Source organism: Vipera ursinii, assembly GCF_947247035.1.
Source record: "Vipera ursinii genome assembly, chromosome: 7".
Taxonomy (NCBI): Eukaryota; Metazoa; Chordata; class Lepidosauria; order Squamata; family Viperidae; genus Vipera; species Vipera ursinii.
The window spans coordinates 77002638-77023148 of NC_139521.1; the positions used below are offsets into that span (position 1 = coordinate 77002638).

Here is a 20511-nt window from a genome sequence, read left to right on the forward strand (position 1 = left end):
TGCTCTAGGTCCTCCCAGCGGCCGGCCAGCCAGGTGGCCAGAGTGAAACAGAAGGAGGGGCTCCCTCCTCTCCCGGGTTCAGGAGACGCCCCACAAGAGGCGGGAAACTCGAGAAGACCCGAGGAACTCAACAGGGCCGGCCTGCTTCCTCTCCTTCCTTCCTTCTTTAGTGGAGATCTGGACACTCGCCTCAAAATGTCCCTCTCAGGACCTGTGCAAGGGGGGGAGGGGGCGTCTTCTATGGCTCAACAGCGAAGACAAGCCCCAAAGGCAAGATGGCGGAGGACCCTTGGCCGGGGGGAGCCCTTTGTCTGCTTGGTCCACGGACCTTTCAACGAGAAGCGGGTTGTGCCGAGACTCCTCTAAGGCACTGGTCCACCCGGTCAGGGGCAGCCCTTCTGCAGCCAGACCGCTGGACCACCGGAGGGAGGAGGGGCTTTGCTGCCTCTTCCAAGCCATCCCAGCGCTCTCCAAGCTGGGCCAAGGGGAATTCTGGGCGTTGAAGTCCACAAGTCTTAAAGTGGCCCAGTTTGGAGACCCCTCAACGATTTCATCGGGGTGACCCCCACCCCCACCCCACCCTGATGTCACTGAAGCCAGGAGCAACTTGGAGGAGCCAACAGGGAAGACCTGAGACGGATGAGAGATGGACCACCGTCCTCTCTGGCCACAAATCCCCACATCTGGCCACATCTGGGTGGTTTGTGGGCAACTGCTTTAGGGAGGGGGGGCTGCCCTGCAGCCTGGCTTGAGGGAAGCTGAAAGTCACATAAAACGGTGGGGGAAGGGGGGCAGGAAATGTAATATTCCTCCAATTATGGCTGTGGGGTCCTTGGCACAAATGCAGGCGGAAGGAAGGGAGGCAGCGGCCTCTATGGGTCGGGAGGGGATCGGAAAAAGCCAAGATGGCAGCCGCTGCACCCTTTGGAAGAGTGGGGCTTCAGCTGCATGTGCTGGCTGCCATCTTGACTTTTTTGACCCAATGAGGCCAGGCAGAACCTCAGATAGCACTCGATCTTTTCATTAAAAATGGGGTTTTTAAAAACAAAGTTCTTGTTCCCCGTCGGAACAAGATTTTAAAGAGCTCCAGTTCCCTTTGTCTGTCAGTGCTTCCCATCCCGGCTGAGAAATTGGATATTTAAAAAATGGATCGCCAAGAAATAGAGAGGAGGGCACAGACATTTTTTTTTTAAAAAAGAGCAGTTTGTGTTTCAAATGCGGCTGAAGGAGCGAGAGGGGAAAGGAGACAAAATAGGGGGTGAAACGGGGGTCCGGGACACCCCACAGGGGTGTTTCTTGTAAATGGTTTTCCCTTTGAAAGTGTACATTGTTCCCTTGAAACCAGGGGTGTCCAGCCTTGGCCAGCTGAAGACTTGGGGACTTCAACTCCCAGAATTCACCAGGGTGTCTGGGGAATTCTGGGAGCTGAAGGTGGCCAAGGCTGGACACCCCTGCATTAGAGCTTCATTGACAAGGTGCCTCTAGGAACCTGGAAGTGCTGACGGGCCCCTGGCCTTGCTGGAAGCCTCTCCGGGGCTCTGAGCTTCCAGTTCCAGGAGCAGTCTTTCCCAAGTGAGCCAGGCTCCTCCAAAGAGGGGGCCACCCCTGAGCAGTCCCGGGAGGTGACCGGGCCCCGCAAGCTGCATGCTGCCGATCCTCCGGCAGTGATGCTGGTTCCCTGGAGCCGTCCCACCCCTTCCTCGCGGTCGCTGGGCACAGGCCCCACCCTGCCAAGCCCCCCCGTCCCCCCGGGGCCACCAGGCGGCTTGCGGCCCCTCACGAGTGGTGGCTGCTGCTGATGAGGGTGCGCAGCTGCTTGGCGACCGTCTCGATCAGCTTCTGCTTGTCCCTCTCGTTCTTCCGGAACTGCGCGAAGACATTGTTCTTGCGGCTGGTGTCCTTCATCCTGAGGTGGCCGGGGGGGGGGGGGGGGGGAGAAACACTCCGTCAGACAGAAGAACACACACACAAAAACACGCAGACGCACAAAGCAGGGGCTCTTGGGCGGTGGAGCAAAAGGGGCCAAAGGGGCCGGGAGCCTCCCCGCCAGAAGCTGAGGTCGCCCCACTTCGAGAGGCGTCTGGTGCGGAACGACCTTAATTGTGCAAATGACAACTGTGTCGTCCCAAACACAACTTGGAGCGACGCCTCTGCACCTTGACCGCTTGGAGATGGCTGGAGTGCAACTCCCAGCGTTCCCCAGCCTGCCAGACAGGCAGGAAATGAAGAGGGGAGGGACTAGGAGAGGTCGGCGGGCCCACCATCTACCCAACGGGCAGATGAAACGCCCTGAAGGTGGCAGGGCTCTTCCAGCATGCGAGGAGAACGCCCCACCCGCTCGGTCCGTGCCCAGCACACCATGGGGCTCGGAGGCAGCGGAAGACGTGGCCTGCGTGGCTACACCGCCAAAGGCGCAGGGGACGCTGCCACCTTCCCACCACAGTGGTACCTATTGATCTACTCGCGCTTGCGTGCTTTCGACCTGCTAGGTGGGCAGGAACTGGGGCGAGGAACGGGGGGAGCTCATTCCCTGGCACGGAACGTGGTCTCCAACGTGGGCTGTCAGCTCTCCAGCTGACAAGCTCAGCGGTTTTAACCCCTGAGCCGTCGCGTCCCATAAGCGCAAAGTGGGGAAATGCAATGGCCTTCATCCTCTGCGCCGAGGGTGACCCCCACCAGCCAGGGAAACCCACCCAAACGCTACGATTTGCAGGGCTTGGCCGAAATCACCCCCTTGCCGGCTCAGCCAGGGCCCAGGCCAGAAACAGCAAGGAGAAAGGAGGGGTCCAAATTGTCAGCCCCAACCGCCCCGTCCACAAGGAGCGACCGCCAGCCCAGCAGCAGCAGTTAGAGAACGGCTCAGGGTCTGTGGAGCTTCTCCGCCATCCGGGTCCCGCCGGTTGTCCCAAGGCTGCTTTTTCCAAAAGGCAACTGGACTTTATTGGGGTTTTTTTCCTCTCTCTCTTTAAAAGCTTTCGCTTCTCATCCCAGAAGCTTCTTCCGTTCTGACTGAAGCTATAACTCTAACACGCTAGAACGGAAGAAGCTTCTGGGATGAGAAGCGAAAGGTTTTCAAAGTAAAAAATAAAAAAAAAACCAGTAAAGTCCAGTTGCCTTTTGGAAAAGCAGCCTTGGGACCTCGGAGGATGACGTTCCAGGAGGGGGCCTGGGCGCCCTTTGCGTTGCACGGGCCAAGGAGGGCGGCCATACTTACTCTCGGGAGATCCTGCCAGGAGGAGGGAGGGACGGGGAGAGGAAGGAGAGATAAACCAAGAGGAGAAGTTAAGCAGTGGCTGGCACAGCTGTAAGTCCCACTTCCCAGCTGACCGACTCCCACCGAGACGCCACGCAGGCCCTCCAGCGTGCAGGCAAAGGGGGCAGCAGCCGGGCCGGCCTTGGCGCTTCTCCTGAGCACCAGAGGGACCTTGGAGCATGGCCGAGGCGGAGGGGGAGCCCCCAGCCCCGCCCTCCCGCATCTGCTCCCCAAAGAGCCCCAGGCAGCCAAGCCGAGGCGGTGCACGCAAGCACCAGCGAGGGACCCCTCCTGTGCCAGCTCAACCCCGTCGGCCCCCCAGCTCTGCTGCTGCAGGACAAGGGTCTTGCCCGACCCAGGGGCTGCGTGTGTGTGTGTGTGTGTGTGTGTGTGTCTTGCCAACTTCTCCCAGGGGCCACACAGAGAGGACCAGCAGAGCCCCAAAGAAAAGGCCTCCAATCCACTCGCTTGTGGTGGCACTGGGGACCTCCACGTGGTCCCCACCCCATCTTCTCCTTCATCCCCCAAGGAGGGGCTGTTCCCCGCCACTCCATGAAGCAACTAGGGGTGGCCCACCTGCAGTCTTCCACACGTTTCCTCCTTCCTGTGTCCCCCGTTTCCCAAGGTCTAAGCCAAGGGTAGGCAGCCTCGGCTCTTTTATGACTGGTGGACTTCAACTCCCAGAATTCCTCAGCCAGCCATGCTGAGGGGAAAGGGAGAGGTTTCCAAGCTGAGCCAGGCTGGCTCAGGAATTCTGGGACTTGAAGTCCACCAGTCATAAAAGAGCCAAGGTGGCCTACCCCTGGTATAGGGTCTCTTGCCTGAGCAGGGGGGCTGGACTAGAAGACCTCCAAGGTCCCTCCCAGATCTATTCCAATGGATTGATTGAACCCCAGGCATTTTATTCCCACTGGCCAGTCCAGGTGCATTAGACCCTTCCAGTCCTGCAGACTCAACCAGCGACAACCGCAACTCAGCGCCACATGCAGCATCGCCATCAGCAGAAGCTCTGTGCCAGGCTGAGCCCGTCACGCAGCAGGCCGCGCTCCCCCCAACCCCGCCCCAGGCAAAGCAGCAGCAAGCGGAGCTCTCAGGCAAAGCCCGGGGGGGTGGGGGGGGGCGAGAGCACCCGTGGGCACACTCACTTTTCCAGTAAGGCCAGCGCGGTCGTCGGATTCACCCGAAGGTACTTGCAGGTGGGCTGCCCGTAGTCGGCCAGGTACGTCGACCAGTCCCATTGGAGAAACAGGTCCAGCAGCTGAAAGAGGGCAAGGGGAGCGCTGGGTCAACCTCTGGGCGGCTTGCCGGTCCAGATGCTGCCCTTCAAAAGCTGTAAAACGGGCCTGTGGACCCTCCCTCCCCCCCAGGGCCTCTGGGAGCTGAGGGCGGAATGGAGGCATCCCAGGCCTCGCCTCAGCCCTAGACCAGCGTTTCCCAACCTTAGAACTTGAAGATGCGTGGACTTCAACTCCCAGAATTCCCCAGCCAGCATAGCTGGCTGGGGAATTCTGGGAGTTGAAGTCCACGCATCTTCAAGTTCCTAAGGTTGGGAAACGCTGCCCTAGACAGTTCCTGTTGAGTGCTAGCGCCGTCCGATGGACATCCCAAAGGTGTTTTGCCGAAGGGCAACTGGGTTTTAGCACCAGCACTAGCTCTTAAGACTTATATACCGCTTCACGGCCCTCTCTTAAGCGGTTTCACAGAGTCAGACTATTTGCCCCCAACAATCTGAGTCCTCATTTTACCGAGCTCGGAAGGGAGGAAGGCTGAGCCGACCTTGAGCTGGTCAGGATCGAACTGCCGGCAGTGGGCAGAGTCAGCCTGCAATGCCGCATTCTGACCCCTGCGCCACCAGGGCACTTTTTCTTGAGCTTTTTTCCCTCCCCCGAAAACGTTTTGCTTCTCATCCAAAAAGCTTCTTCAGCTCTTTCTTCAAGGGTTGGTTGGTAGACTGAAGGAGCTTCTTGGATGAGAAGATTTTTAAGAAGGGACTGGACAGTCCCTTGTCTGAAATGGCCTGGTTTTTCCTGTCTGGGCAGGGGGTTGGACTAGAAGACCTCCAAGGTCCCTTCCAACTCTGCTATTTTGTATCAGGACTAAAGAGGACACGATAGCGGTCTTCCCATATTTGAGGGGCCGCTAGCCCAAAGAAGAGGGAGTCGAGCTATCCTCCAAAGCCCCTGAAGGCAGGAGAAGATGCAAGGGATGGAAACTCATCAGAGAGAGAAGCAGCCTGGAACGAAGGAGGAATTTCCCAGCAGGGAGAACAATTATCAGTGGAACAGAAGTTGCCACCAGAAGTGGTGGGTGCTTCAATGCTGGGGGCTCTTAAGAAGAGCCTGGCGTGGTCTGGGGTCTCCTGCCTGAGCAGGGGGCCGGACTAGGAGGCCTGCAAGGTCCCTTCCACTCCGTGATTCTCTCGTTCTGCATTCTGAGCGCAGAGTCCAGTCCCTGCCAGCAAGCGCCAGCCGACAGACAGGCCAGCGTGATGGATGGCCGGCAGCCCTGCCCTCGCTCGACCCATCCATCTTGTGGACACGCGGCTGGGCGGGCGGGTGGGCTCTGTGGCTGGGCTCCCCCTCCCTCCCTCCCTCCCACCCTCGGGGCCAGAGTTTCTCCGCACGTGGAGAACGGCTGCAAATGCACAACCGGGCTGGGGGGCTTGACAAGAGCAGGGGAATTTATGTGGCCCAGAAATGGGGAGTTTCTTGGTTTTCCCCCTTCAACTTTTCACCTCCTAAATCGGGAGGAGGGGGGGAAGGGGGGGTCTTTGCCGAGGACCACGTGTGGCTCTTGCAGTGACTCGGCCACTATCTGCTGGGGCCGATTCCAAAATAAAGATTATGCAAATGCCATTAATTCTGGCCCTGCGGGGCCATCCATCAGCCCAGGACAGCACGCGCACGCACACACACACATACACACACACATACACACACACCCTGGGAAGCCTGGCCTGCAGCACGGAGGACGGCAGCCCCCCCCCAGGGGCACAAGGGTGGATGTGGGCAGGGGGGGCTGGGGGCCTGCTGGCTTCTCAAGGAAGGGGGGGGCTGAGCTGGGGGAGCTGGGCAGAGCCGATGTCTCCCCACCTTCCACTCTGAAACGTGTCCCGGAGGGGAAGCCCAGGAGGAGACACGGAAGCTCCAAATCCTCCGCCCCCCCCTGCCCCATGGCTGGCTCACACATCACCTGCCCTCCCCCCCATGAAGCGCCCAGGTTCCTTCCGCCCCTCCCCCCCAGCCTCCCTGCCAGGACTCGCCTGCCAGGCGGACGGAAGGGGTTTGGGGAAAGAGACCTGGAGAAGGCATGGGGGGGGACCAAGCTATAAGCCGAGGTTGTCTTTCTTTTTTTCCTTCTTTCTTTTTTCTCTCCTTCCTCCCCTTTCCTTTTCTCTCTCTCCCTCTCTCCCTCTTTTCTTTCTCTCCCCTTCCCTTCCCCCCCCCTCTCTTTTGAACAGGCATCTCAGGAGCCGGAAGGATGGATCCACCTCACCCAGCCTCTGAAAGGAAATCTCTTCACTGAACCGGAGACGGCAAGGCGTCCAGCCTTGACAAACTGAAGGCCTGTGGACTTCAACTCCCAGAATTCCCCAGCCAGCAAAGCAGCAGCGGCAGCTCGAATCCCAGGGGCTAAATGTCCCGCTGGCTGCATTGCAGAGGAAGAGGACCGCAGCCTGTTTCTGCGGAGGGGGGGGAGAAACTTCACCCCTGAACTTCGAACTTCATCCTGGGCCCCCCTCTGGAAAAGCTGCAGCCCCGACTCTCCCGGGGCGCCCAGCCTCCCGATTTTCAGGCAGGACCCTTTTATTTATTAGCCAGGAGCATAAGAACCCAACCAAAGAAACCGCAGCACTTGCTCTGCGTGCCAAAGACAACCAGAAATTAAAGCTGAGCTTCGCTCCCCTGCAGGCAACCGAAATTCTGAAGGAAAATCAGATCAGAAAAGCAATTAGCAGAAAGGGGGGGTGGGGGGGAAATCCGCCTGTAGGAAAGGAAAGAGGAAGAAGGAAGCTTCTGGGAATAATGGCCATTCCTGCTTTGGGAGAAAAACCTTCCCTCTGGCACTGTGACCCAACCGCAGGTCATGGAGACCAATCAAGGAGAGAAGCGACCTGGAACTCAGGAGAAACTTCCTAACAGTGAGGACGATTAACCAGTGGAACATCTTGCCACCAGAAACCGTGGGTGCTCCATCACTGCGGGGGGGGGAGTCTTTGAGAAGAGACTGAACAGCCGCTTGTCTGAAATGGCACAGGCTGTCCTGCTCGAGCAGGGGGCTGGACTAGAAGACCTCCGAGGTCCCTCCCAACTCCGCTCTTCTATTCTTCAGGCCCTGCTCCTCGGCGGCACTCGCTCCCGGGGGGAGAAGCAGCTTTCAGAGGCTGCAGCAACTTCTCAGCCTCCCTGTAAGAACAGCTCTGGCCCTGCTCCTGGATGAAGAGGTGGAAGCAGAAAGCTAGCTCAACACTGGCCACTTGGCCACTTCAAGACAAGTGGACTTCAACTCCCATAATTCCCCATCCAGAATGCTGGGAGGCGAAGCCCACACGACTTCCAGATGCCACGGCTGAGAAGCGCTGGGATAAGCTTTGGGGTGCGTCTCCAAGGGCCAAGCAGGGCAAAGGTGTCTGCTTAGGTCAGGGGTCTTCCAACTTGGCCCTTGGATGACTTGTGGACTTCAACTCCCAGAATTCCTCAGCCAGGCATACTGGCTGAGGCATTCTGGGAGTTGAAGTCCACTCTTCTTAAAGTCTACTATATAGGGGTCTTCCAACTTGGCCCTTGGATGACTTGTGGACGTCAACTCCCACGCGTGCCTGGCTGAGGAATTCTGGGAGTTGACGTCCACAAGTCATCCAAGGGCCAAGTTGGAAGACCCCTGGCTTAGGTCCTCAAACGATCCCCAAAGGGCCTCAAGAGACGCCAGGCAAGACCAGCAGCACTGACCGGTTCAAGGCAGCCCTGGGTGCACGAACAGAGGGGCAGAATCAAGGTCACCTGAAGCGTTAATACCACTTTACAAGGCCTTGGTAAGGCCACACTTGGGATACGGCATCCAGTTTGGGTCACTAAAAGACGACTTTTGAGACTCAGAGTGCAGAGAAGAGCAGCAAAGAGGATCAAGGGACTGGAGGCTGAAACACGCGAAGGACGGTTGCAGGAATCGGGTGTGACATGAGAGCAGCCTTCCAGTATTTGAGCGGCTGCCACAAAGAAGAAGGTGGGTGGGTGGGTGGGTGGGTGTCAACCTACTTCCCAAAGCACGAGAAGGCAGGACAAGAAACAACGGACGGAAACTCATCAACCTTCAATTAAGGAGAAATTTCCTGACAGTTAATCAGCGGAACGGCTTCCCTCCAGAAGTTGTGGGTGCTCCAACACGGGAAGTTTTAAAAAGAAGAGGCTAAAGAGACAGGACAGCCGCCTGTCTGGAATGTTACATTTTTTTCCCCTGCCTGAGCAGGGGGTTGGACTAGAAGACCTCCGAGGTCCCTTCCAAGGCTTGTTCTTCTGTGTCTGACTGGAGCAGCGAGGGGAGTCGTGTGAAGCCTTGTTCGAGCCACCTCCGTATCTCTCCAGACTGCGTTATTTTTGGACGCGCTCCTGGGCCTGTTTTTAGTCTTCTGTCTTTATTAGTTTTCCAGTGGACGGAGTCCAGAAACATTCACATCTGCACTTGCCACATATATAAGCTTCTTTCATTTTTTCCATCTGTAAATGCTTGTAATTTATTCCCGGGAAAATCAGGCTATTTCTGGTAAGGCCAAAGTGTGATTGTGATGAAGCAACCGGAGCGTGCTTCGGACTTTCCTCGGCTGAGCTTTGGTATCAAAATAAGGCCGCCGCGCCCCTCCCCCCCCCCAAGGCGGAAGGAAGGGCGAGTTGGGCCGCATAGAAATTTAATGGAATAAATAAGTAAACAGAGGCGCTTTGCTATTTCACATTTGGCCAGCTCGGTTCTGTAAGACGGGGGTCTCCAATTCGGGCAACTTTAAGACTTGTGGACCCCACCTTCCAGGACTCTGGCTGAGGAATTCTGGGAGCTGACGTCCACAAATCTTAAAGTGGTCGAAGGGGGAGGCCTCTGCTATAACAGGCATCTGTGGGCATCTCTCGCTTGCTTCCCCAGGGACACAAGTTGTCTGAATATGCCTCCGCGCATCCAGCTCGCCACGTCAAAAGGCCCCCAGCAGCCCCAAGGCTCAGGCCCTAAGCTTGACCCACTGCCTCAGGGCCCTGCACCCACAGGGAGGTCTCGGGGGGGGCAAGGCCTCCTCCTGGGCTGCATCCGAACGTGGGAGGCACCTGAGGCTGGATCTTCCAGCTGGCACTGCCCGGGGGCTCCTCGTTGGCCATCTTTTCATTCCTCATAAGAGCCGGGGTGGTGCAGGGGTTAGAATGCAGGATTGCAGGTAAAAAACTCTGCCCGCTGCCGGCAGTTCGATCCTGACCGGCTCAAGGTCAACTTAGCCTTCCATCCTTCCCAGGTCGGTAAAATGAGGACCCAGATGGTTGGGGAGGGGGAAGAGGCTGACTCTGTAGCCTGCTTAGAGAGGGCTGTAACAGCCCCGCGCGGAGGGAGGGTCTACGAGACCACGGGGGAGGGCGGGGGGGGGGGTGTCGTCCTGCGCATTTTGGCCTGCTTCTGCCTGGTCCTCATCCAACGCCCAAGGGGCCTTTCCACCCGCAGCCTCTGAAGCGCAGGGCAGCGACGGCCGCCAAAATCTCACGGGGTGAAGTGGCCCAGTTTAGAATGAGACACCCCAACCCTTGAGGGCATCCGAACCCCACCTCTGGCTCCAGGGAGAACTGGCGAAAGAGGGAAACGTTCCCAGGAAACCAGTCCAGGAAAAGGGAAGCAACCCGCCGAGCGGAGGATCGTCTCCTCGTTCTCCTTCTGGCCTCCAAGGAATTTTTCTCATCTGCCGCTCTGCTTTGCAGCGCAGCCCCTGCAGCCCCAATACAGAGCGGAGAGCCCCCCCCCGCTGCTCCCTCCCTCCCCCCCTCTGCAGGCAACACGTGTCAGCGGAGACCCCTTGCGCCCGGGGAGGAGGAGGAGGGCAAGGGCGGTCTCGACCTTCGCCCGGATGTCTGTGTGTCTGTCTCGTGTCTCTCTCTCAGCAGAGCAGCCCCCCCTGAGAAAGCAAAAGCAGGCGGGGTGGGGGGGTGAAGACAGAGCAGCCAGTTGGCAGACGCTCCCTTTGGCCGTCTCCTTCTCCGGCGGTGGCAGTTTTGCCCCCAGGGCTGTTCTGTAAGATCGGAAAGAGCAAGTCGGCTGAGATACAAGGGGGGGGGAAACTTAAAGAAGGGAGGAACACAATTAGAAACTTTTTAGGTGGCCTCACAATGACACAAGAGAAGGATTTCTCTCTCTCTCTCTCTCTCTCCCTCTCTTTTTAGTCAAAAGTTTACTCCAATAAAGTCTCAGGCTATATTTGGAGTATGCTAGGACAATCCCATTTGGAAATCTGCAGGTAAATCTCATGGTGGGGGGTGGAATTACAACCCATTTCTGGATTTTCCAGAATTGCAGAATCCCTCTTGATTCCGCGCTCTGAACTGTAAGAGGGAAGCTCAAGAAAAGGTGATGCTCAACAAATGTGAATTCAGCACCAAAGTGAACGACCGGCGCAAAACAAACGGCATGCGCTTACAGCAAGAGCGAAGGAGAAGGGAAGGACAAAAAAAGGAAGAAGAAAACGGGGGGGGGAGGGAGGAGGAGGAGGATACAGAATACAGAATGTCAGGCTGGACGGGGAAAGGATGCAGGAGCCACACCGCAACTCGGATTCAGACCGGATTTTAATGAACTCGCTTGGCTTCCATATTGAAAAGCCGCTGATGGAAGATCTTGGGAATTATGGGCCAGCCACAGCTACTCCTGGAGTTACGACCGTTCGTTTAGTGACTGTTCAAGGTTGCAACGGCTCTGAAAAACAAGGGACCGATGTGCATGTCTCACAATTACGACCGTTGCAGCCTCTCCGAGGAGAGCGAGGAGGAGGAGGAGGAGGCCCAGGGAAAAGGAAGGGAAGGAGAGGAGCCAGCTGGGTCTCCGGGGGACGGAGAAGACGCCTGACCGCCAAGGAAGTCGAGGCCTTTGGCTTCCTTTTCGCAGGGCCCCAAATGGCGGAGGCCCGGTATAGGAAGAGAGATTCAACAACCCCCACCACCACCACTCCAATGTTGGGACCCTCTGACTCGGCACCCTCATGCCCGTGAGACTGAAATGAAGGCCTAGTGGTCACGTTGCCTCTGCATCTCCGGGCAGCAAACTCTGGAGGGTGGCAGGGCCAGGCCTGGGACCACTTAGGTCAGAGGTCCCCGAACGTGGCCACTTTAAGACTTGTGGACTTCAACTCCCAGAATTCCCCAGCCAGCAGTTGAAGTCCATAATTCTTAAAGTGGGCACGTTCGGGGACCCCTGACTTAGGCTATTCGACTGAGGGTCGATACCCAGGGAGGGTGCCCCCCACCTCCCCCTCGGGCACAATGCAGGGCAGACCCAGGAAAGCGATGGGCCCCCTCCTTTCCTCCGAGGGAGCCGGCACCGCCTCCAGCAGACGGTGTACCTGCCAGGGAGCCGGTCTGGGCTGCCACCGTGCCCGGCTCCCTGGCTGAGGGTGCCAAGTTCCTTGTGAATTGCAGGTTCCTTTTGTTTACCGGGCGAGGGCAGGGCGCGGAGGAAGGGGTGACCTCTCGCTCACCCCAGGCAGTCTGTGTGAAACTGCGGCGGTGGCTGCCGTCACCTCCGCGTGAACTTTCTGACGCTCTCCCAAGACTTTCACCTTGCCTTGAACTTGCTGGCTGCTCTCTCCAGCGAGCGTTTCTAAACACTCCGGTGGAAGCAGCCAAGGGCCAGCGAGGGGGAGGGAGGGGGCTGCAAACACTCGGCCCTGGCCTCCTCCCGTGGCGGCGTCCTCCGGGGAGACCCGGGCGAGAGAAGCTCCAGCCCCCCTGCAAGGGCCATCGGGCAGGACGGGCAAAGTGGGCCCCGTGGCAGGCCCAGGGACCGGGCACGTGCAGGAGGAGCAAGGGGGCTGCACCGGGAGACCGCCTGTCCCGGGCGTGCGTCCGAGGGGGCAGAGCCCAAGGGATGGGGGGGCAGGGGCAGCTTGCTCGGCCAAAGAGATAGCAGAGACCCCCTGGGCTCAATAAAGGAGAATACCTGTAGCTCAGGGTTGAACAGTGGGCTCCTTGGTGAGCTAAACTAGGTAGCATCATCAGAAGGGAGTGGGGTTTGCAGGGAGGAGGAGGAGGAGGAGGAGGAGGAGGAAGAGAAATAATTGAGGGGTCCTTGATGCTCTCTGAGCTTGTTTGATTTCTGGCAGACATTTCATTACCAAACAGCATCAGTGCTGGACGGGAGGAGGGGTTGTGGAGAGGAGGAAGAAGAAGAGGAATTATTATTATTATTATTATTATTATTATTATTATTATTATTATTATTATTATTATTATTATTATTATTATTGAAAAGTTTTACAATACATTTTATCTTTAACAATCCCCCCCTCCCTCCACCCACCCCTACCTAACCCTCCCTATCCCTCCCCCCCATTCCCCCCTCCCCCCCCGACTTCCCAGAGCTAAGTACAAGGTATAAAAACAAAGAACAATCATAAACATCCATATGCTAACAACAATAAACTATTAAGTCTATCGCACTCTAGCTCATATGAAATGACATCATCATCATCATCATCATTATTATTATTATTATTATTATTATTATTATTATTATTATTATTATTATTATTAAGGGGTCCTTGGTGCTCTCTGAGCTTTGTTTGTTTTCTGTTCATTACCGAACTAACCAAACCAGGCAACGGCATCAGCGGAAGTGGCAATGATGTTACCTAGTTTGGCTAACGAAAGGTCTGCCAGATAACAGCCACGCTCAACGACCACCAAGGACGGCACAGTCCTCCTCCTCCTCCTCCTCTCCGCAATCCCCGCTCCCTTCTAGCCCTGAGGATGGGCACTCTGGGGGGTGGGCTAGCAGCTGGCCTTAACCCACCGCTGCCCACCCCCCGGTGCCAGCCAAGGCCCCAAGGAGCCTCCCGGGACTTGTCCGGCTGCGTCCGGGAGCGCCAAGGCCAGGAGAGCCCATCTGCAGCCTCCCTTACCCCGGCGGCCTGGGCCTCCGGAGGACACGGACTCACTTAGCCGCCATGTGACAACCGTGGCAAGGAAGGTCCATTGCTTGTTTTTTGCAGCTCTTTGCGCTGTTCCCAGACAGGCTTGCTCCGGTGCTCCCATTCCAACAACAACAACAGCAACAACAACCGCAACTGACAAGATCAAGCACGCTGAAGTCAAGAAAAAGATTAGAGGTGAATACATCAAGATAGTGAAGAAGATCTTAAAGTCCAAACTCAATGGAGGAAATACCGTGAAGGCAATCAACACCTGGGCAATTCCAGTCATTAGATACACAGCTGGAATAGCGGACTGGACTCAAGCAGAACTAAAAGCGATGGATAGGAAGACCAGAAGAATAATGACAATGAATCATGCCCTTCATCCACACAGTGACATTGACAGAGTCTGTCTACCAAGGCAAATAGGTGGACGTGGAATGGTGCAAGTACATCAGATGGTTGAAGAAGAAGAAAAAAATGGCTTTGGAAGAATATCTGAGGGACATTGATAAAGATGCAAAGAAATTAGTATATCAGGAAGGCTTAGTGACTCCTGGAGAGACCAAACAAAGAGAGACCAAATGAAGAACAGAATAGAGGCGTGGGAAGACAAAGCACTACATGGCCAGTACATTAAAAAAAAAACAGCTGGAAAAGCAGATAATAACAAGACCTGGCAACGGCTAAGAGCAGGAAAGTTGAAGAAAGAGACGGAGGGACTAATTCTGGCTGCACAAGACCCAGCCTTAAGGACAAACGCATAGAAAGTCAAAATTGAGAAGACAGCAACAGACAGTAAGTGCCGGCTATGCAAAGAGGCTGAAGAGACAGCGGGCCACCTGGTGAGCTGCTGCAAGAAGATCGCACAGACTGACTACAAGCAGCGGCACGACAAAGTAGCAACAACGATGCATTGGAAGATCTGCAAGACATACCATTTGCCTGTAAGCCAGAACTGGTGGGATCATAAAACAGAGAAAGTCATAGAAAATGATAGAGTTAAACTGCTCTGGGACTTCAGAATTCAAACAGACAAGCACCTGCACAACACAACACCCCGGACTTAACAATTGTCGATAAGACAGACAAAAAAGTCTGGATAGTGGACGTGGCAGGGCCTGGAGACAGCAGAACAGACGAGAAAGAACTGGAGAAGATCACAAAATACAAAGACCTACAAATAGAGACAGAAAGACTGTGGCAAAGGCAAGCAAGGGTGGTACCAACAGTCATAGGCGCCTCGGGTGCAACCCCAAAACAACCGGAGCACCACTTGAACGCCATCACCGGCATTGACAAATTCGCCATTAGTCAATTGCAAAAGGCGGCCTTACTGGGAACTGCTTCCACCCTGCGATGATATCTGTAATACCACATCTGCCTATCCCAGGTCCTTGGTAAGGACTCAATAGGTAGACAAAAATGCCAAATCCGGTCGAACATCTGGCTGACTGTGCGATGATTAATAATAATAACAACAACAACACAACCTACTAAGAAAGAAAGAAGAGGCCAGCGCTCACTTCAAGGCCCCCCCCTCCCGTCTCATCAGAATATAGGAACCTTTTCCCCATTGGAGGCAAAAGCCCGAGCAGAGGGATGGACTAGAAGACCTCCAAGGTCTCTCCCGGTTGTGTTATTCTGTTAATGCTCGACCGGCATAAAAGCCACAAAACAGATGAACAGAAGACCCAGAATGCTGCGTGTGGAGAAATGCACCAAGGCTTAAATTCAAGTTCTGCTGGTCAACTTAAGAGCATTGAGGGCCCGGAGGTTAAAGCATAGGAAGAAGAGTTGCAGGAGTTGGGCTTGGCCAGTCTAGAGAAAAGAAGGACTGGTGGGCGGGGGGGGGGGGGCATGATAGCACTGTTCCAGTATTTGAGGGGCTGCCATACAGAAGAGGAGGGGGTCCACCTATTCTGCAAAGGACCTGAAAGCCCCAGGACAAGAAGCAACGGACGGAAACTCATCAAGAAGAGAAGCAACCTGGAACTAAGGAGGAACTTCCTAAGAGTGAGGACCGTTAACCAGTGGAACAGCTGGCCTCCAGAAGTTGTGGGTGCTTCATCCCCGGAGGTTTTCAAGAAAAGACTGGCCAGCCCCTTGTCTGAGATGGTACAGGGTTGGACTAGAGGACCTCCAAGGTCCCTTCCAGCTCTACTCTATCCTGATTCTGGTCCCAACCCAGCCCACCTATAAGTATTTTCAGGAGGAACTGGCTGCAGCTTGTCTGTGATTAAAACCTTCCAGGCCTGACTGACGATCTGCCCAAAGCCTTCTGCCTGAGCGGGAGGCTAATCAGGCCGCCAACCTCACAGGCCGCCCTCGGCTGCCAGCTCAGCTGCCCAGTGCCAGACCAGACCAGCGGCCCGGCTGAGCCGTGCAAGCAACTGCAAAGGGTTCAACCCAGGCCTTGCATCCAACGGGGCCTGTTGCGGAAAGTGCCAGAGAAAAGCCATGCCTTTGGCCACAACAGGAAAAAAACACACACCAAAAACAGGATTTACGGCTGTTTGCTGCAGATTAAGAATAAATCTGGAAGCCGAGCAGGAATCTGAAGCGGAGCAGGAGGAGGCGGCTGGCCCTTCTGCTCCGTATCAGCCTGACCCTTGGATGGCCTTCCTGCACTGGCTGCTCTGCTCTGGAAGGCGGAGGTTAGGTGCCAGGTCGCCCCGACCGACCGCCTTTCGATCCAGTCACTGCCCTGGATGGGACCGCCCTATCTTGGGGAAGATCGTTCACCGGCAACCGGATTTATGTTGTGTGCACAGCTTATCTGCCCGGGACAAAAGAGATTTATGGCTTCGGCTGAGGATTGTGAGCCTGGGCACTGAATGGGACACGTCTCGACCCGGGGAAGATGACCGGCCCTTCCTTCCCCTTTGGGGCAGGTGCCTCAACTTCCCTGCTCCCAAGCAGGCAGCCGGAGGCTTCCCACGTGCAAACGCTGGGCTTTCGCTTCCCGGCCACAGAGCTAAGGCCACAGGGTCTGTGGAGACTCTCCGCCATCCAGGTCCTCCGGGTGGCCCCGAAGTCGCTTTTTCCAAAAGGCAACCGGAGTTTTTTCCCCCAAAGGTGCTTTTTTCCCCCACGAGGCAACTAGACTTTCTTGCGTTGTTTTTTGAAGACGTTTCGCTTCTCCTCCCAGAAGCTTCTTCCGCTCTGACTGGATGGTGGGGAATGGAAGGATCCAGCCCTTCCTACCACCCAGTCAGAGCCGAGGAAGCTTCTGGGAGGAGAAGCGAAACGCCTTCAAAAGAAAGACAAGGAAGCCCAGTGGCCTCCTGAAAAAAGCCTCTTTGGGACAACCGTGACCCGGACGACCGAGAATCTCCATAGACGTAGATTTTTCTTCCTTGAAAATGTTTCGCTTCTCAGCCATGAAGCTTCTTCAATTCTAAGTGAAGTTCTAACTCTAATGAATCAGAACTGAAGAAGCTTCCTGGATGAGAAGCGAAGCGTCTTCAAAGGGAAAAGCCAAGGAAGTCCAGTGGCCTTTGGGAAAAGGGACCACCGTTTGTTTCATGAAGAAATGGTACCGAGATGCGCGTTTAGAAGGGGGGAAAAGGGCCAGGGCATCAGACATGTTACAAATCCACAATGCAGATAAAATCTACAGGCAATTTACGAAATCCCTGGAAAAGCTAAAGAAAGGCGGCTACGGAGGAACTCAAGCAGAGAAGGAAGATTAAAAATAGCAAAGCCGGTCCATGGATTTTACACTTTCTGATGGCTGGCAATGTTCTTTTTGAAAGAGAAAAAGCAGACCTCCGTGGGTGGGCCTACCGCTCTTGTCTGTTTGGAAACAGCAACTGGCATCCTTTAGGGTAGCCACCACCACCCCTTTCCAGATGCAGAGGCATCCCAATGTCTACCAGTAGCACCTCGACACTGGCATGGCCACCCCGTCTGGAGGACCCAGGGGCTGGCAAGGCTCGCCTAGAGCTCCTGCCTATGTTGGTAGACCTTGCTCGACAGGCTGAATGCCCAATCAATTAAAAGACTGGCACTTTTGTATCTGTGCATGCCCAATGCAAACTGAAGGAGGAGGAGGAGGAGGAGGAGGAGGAGGAGGAGGAGGAGGAGGAGGAGGAGGAGGAGGAAGAGGAAGAGGAAGAGGAGGAAGAGACTCTTAAAAGCACCGTCCTGCTAAGTCCCTACATGGAGGGCCGAGGTGGGCTGTCTTTTGCGATACTCGCGGCTGAACTCTTGTCCTGCTCCTTGCAGCTGAGCAGAGGTGTTACTAAAGGCCAACTCCGCTGTGTCACACGGTTTACTCACAGCCTTGAACCTCTGCCACGGCCTGACATAGGGAGGAGGCTCCCCACCATTTCGAGAGGGCCGCACACACAGCGAGCCATCCCAGGAGCAGCACGTTTTCTTGTTAGTGCTGCTCGTTTTTTTTGCTGTAAACCCATGTGGAGGTCGCGAACTCTTTAAAACAAACAGAGCTGAGGTCATTGTTAGTGAGAAATAAAACAAAACGTGCTCCCCGGCCAGGGCAGCGGAGGAGAGAGAAAGGGGACGGGAGCAGAGCCAAAATGGTGCACAATAAAAGCTCATAAATCTTCCAGATGAAGGAACTTGGAAACGGGGCCGCCGCAGGCTGCCTTGATCTGCTCCTGCCAGCCCCTCCGTCCACCCAAGCCCTGGAGAATTCAGCACTTCGGACAGTGTCCTGTCCAGCCCTTGGACACGGCTGAGCCGCTGAAGCTGCAGAACCAGATGGGAGCCTTCGCGAGGGCCGGCTGAGCTGCGAGGGCAAAAGGCAGCCGGAGTCAACTCCAAAGGACACGCAGGAAGGTTCACCCCTCACTTGAACTTGCTCCTTCCGAAGACGACAAAGCGTCTTGTTCCTCAGCTGAACCGTATCGAAAGAGGAAGGAGCTGTTTGTTCGAGTGGATTCTGCTAATGAGCATCCTATTTTGCTCCAGGTTTTTGATAGGCATCATCCAAGTTAGTTCATCTGGTGTAACAACTATAAATCTGCTGCCTGCTTTCGCATCAACGTGGACCTGAGATCCTGGCTGCACTCTTCGTTGTCCCAAGAAAGGCAACGGAGCAAGGCGAGTCCGTGTTCGGAGAGCCTCAGAAAAGACCGCCTATTTTAGGGAGCTGCCTGGAGTCAATCGTGACTGTGGCCCATGGGATTATTATAAGTAGGAAGACAAAGTCACGGTGGGCCTTGTTTGGCCGAAAAGATCACGCCCACGTTGGTATCTCCACTGTGTTTTACGTTGGTTAGACCCCATCTTGGGTCCTATGTGCCTTCTGGCCAACTCCCACCGGGCAAGATTCAGAGACGCGAGAAAATATGTAAGGTCGCTCAAGGAACCGGAAGCATTTTTTTCCCTAAGGAGAGCCGAAGGGTTCGGGACGTCCAGCCTTGAGAGAAGAATTATTGGGGGAATAGGATGCACTTGGCAAGCTAAGCCTGATTTTGAAGAACAGCCTGAAGAGAAAAGTTTTTCTATCGGTGTGCGTTATCTGCTCTAACATATGCCGGTGAAACGTGGACGCTAACCTCACAATCGATACAAAAGCTATGAGTGGCGCAAAGAGCCAGGGAAAGATATACAGGGCAAGATAGAAAGACCCACACAAGGATTAGGGAACAAACGGAACTAGGTGATAGCATCCAGAGAGTCAAAGCATTGAAATGGAGACGGGCTGAAGGCAGGTGGACCAAGGCAGTCATTCTTTGTTGAGAATTAAATCTAAGCATATCCAGTAAAGCACTAAAAGCAGGGCTGGGGAACGATGGCGCTTTTATGACTGGTGGACTTCCACTCCCAGAATTCCTGAGCCAGCCACGCTGAGGGGAAAGGGAGAGGTTTCCAAGCTGAGCCAGGCTGGCTCAGGAATTCTGGGAGTTGAAGTCCATGAGTCATAAAAGAGCCAAGGTTGCCTACCTCTGGCCTAGGCCACTTTATGACTCATGGACTTCAACTTCCAGAATTCCTGAGCCAGCCACGCTGAGGGGAAAGGGAGAGGTTTCCAAGCTGAGCCAGGCTGGCTCAGGAATTCTGGGAGTTGAAGTCCACCAGTCATAAAAGAGCCAAGGTTGCCTACCCCTGGCCTAGGCCCCCTTCATGACTGGTGGACTTCAACTCCCAGAATTCCTGAGCCAGCCACGCTGAGGGGAAAGGGAGAGGTTTCCAAGCTGAGCCAGGCTAGCTCAGGAATTCTGGGAGTGGAAGTCCACCAGTCATAAAAGGGCCATCGTTCCCAGCCTCTGACTTAAGAGTCTCCCAAAGGATCGTGTGCAGAAGCAGAGTTTGCTTTTCACAGCTACTTGAGTGAAGCCAAAGAGGAGCACGACATCTGGACGTGTCCAGAAATGTTCAGTGGGTAGGGCTGAGACGGTTGGCCTCTCCACTCCTGTCTGGAACTGCGGCAGACTCAGAGGTGGGCAAGCTGATTTCCCCTGACGCCCACCCACCCCCATGCCACCTCAACCGGGACTGAGTTACAGGCATCGTCCCTAGAGGCGCTCATGGCCTCGGTTCCCTCCCAGGCCGCCAGTTTCCACTCGGCAGGACTGCGCTCACCCCTTCGTGAACCCGCCTAGCATTTTGCTGGAGGAATGATCAGGCCGAACGGGGAGATGGATTTCCCTGCTGTGCAAGAGAGGAGGACTTGGCAAGGTGAGAGCATCGGGCCTCCACAGACTTGGATGCCGCAAGCAGGCCGGGCTTTGATCACCATCACGGAGACAGAGACAGCTCTGCAGGAACCAAAGTCGGCCTCGCCAACCCTAGATGGAGCCCGGGCCTTTCCGCTGGCATGCCGGCTTTGGCTCCTGCGCAAGTCAAACCCTCCGCATAAGGGGACAGCTTCAAGATGATCTCAGCTCAAGGATCCCCCTGGTCCAAAGACCTACTTCTTGAACGGTCCACAAGAGACTTCCAGGAACCCCAAACCCCCCTCCCAGGAAGTTATGGGAACCTCCCATGTAGGTGTCTCACCATAAGGCCTCTACTATTGCATTCTTAGCCATCGTGAATAATAGCAATAGCAGTTGGACTTATATTCCTCTTCATAGTGCTTTGTAGACCTCTGTGAGTGGTTCACAGAGTCAGTCTATGGCCCCCAGCAATCCGGGTCCTC

General features: G+C 55.4%; 1 protein-coding gene across 1 annotated transcript in view; it reads right to left on the reverse strand.

Moving 5' to 3' along the window:
• Positions 1 to 1691: 1691 nt before the first annotated feature.
• EXOC6B (exocyst complex component 6B) overlaps positions 1692 to 20511 on the reverse strand; it is a 142651-nt gene continuing 123831 nt past the window's right edge. The window contains exons 21-22 of the mRNA XM_083367469.1: positions 4399 to 4511; positions 1692 to 1906 (exon numbers count right to left, since the gene is read on the reverse strand). Of these exons, the coding sequence (XP_083223595.1) occupies positions 1777 to 1906; positions 4399 to 4511 (243 nt within the window). The 3' untranslated portion in view covers positions 1692 to 1776. The remainder of the gene's footprint in view (positions 1907 to 4398; positions 4512 to 20511) is intronic.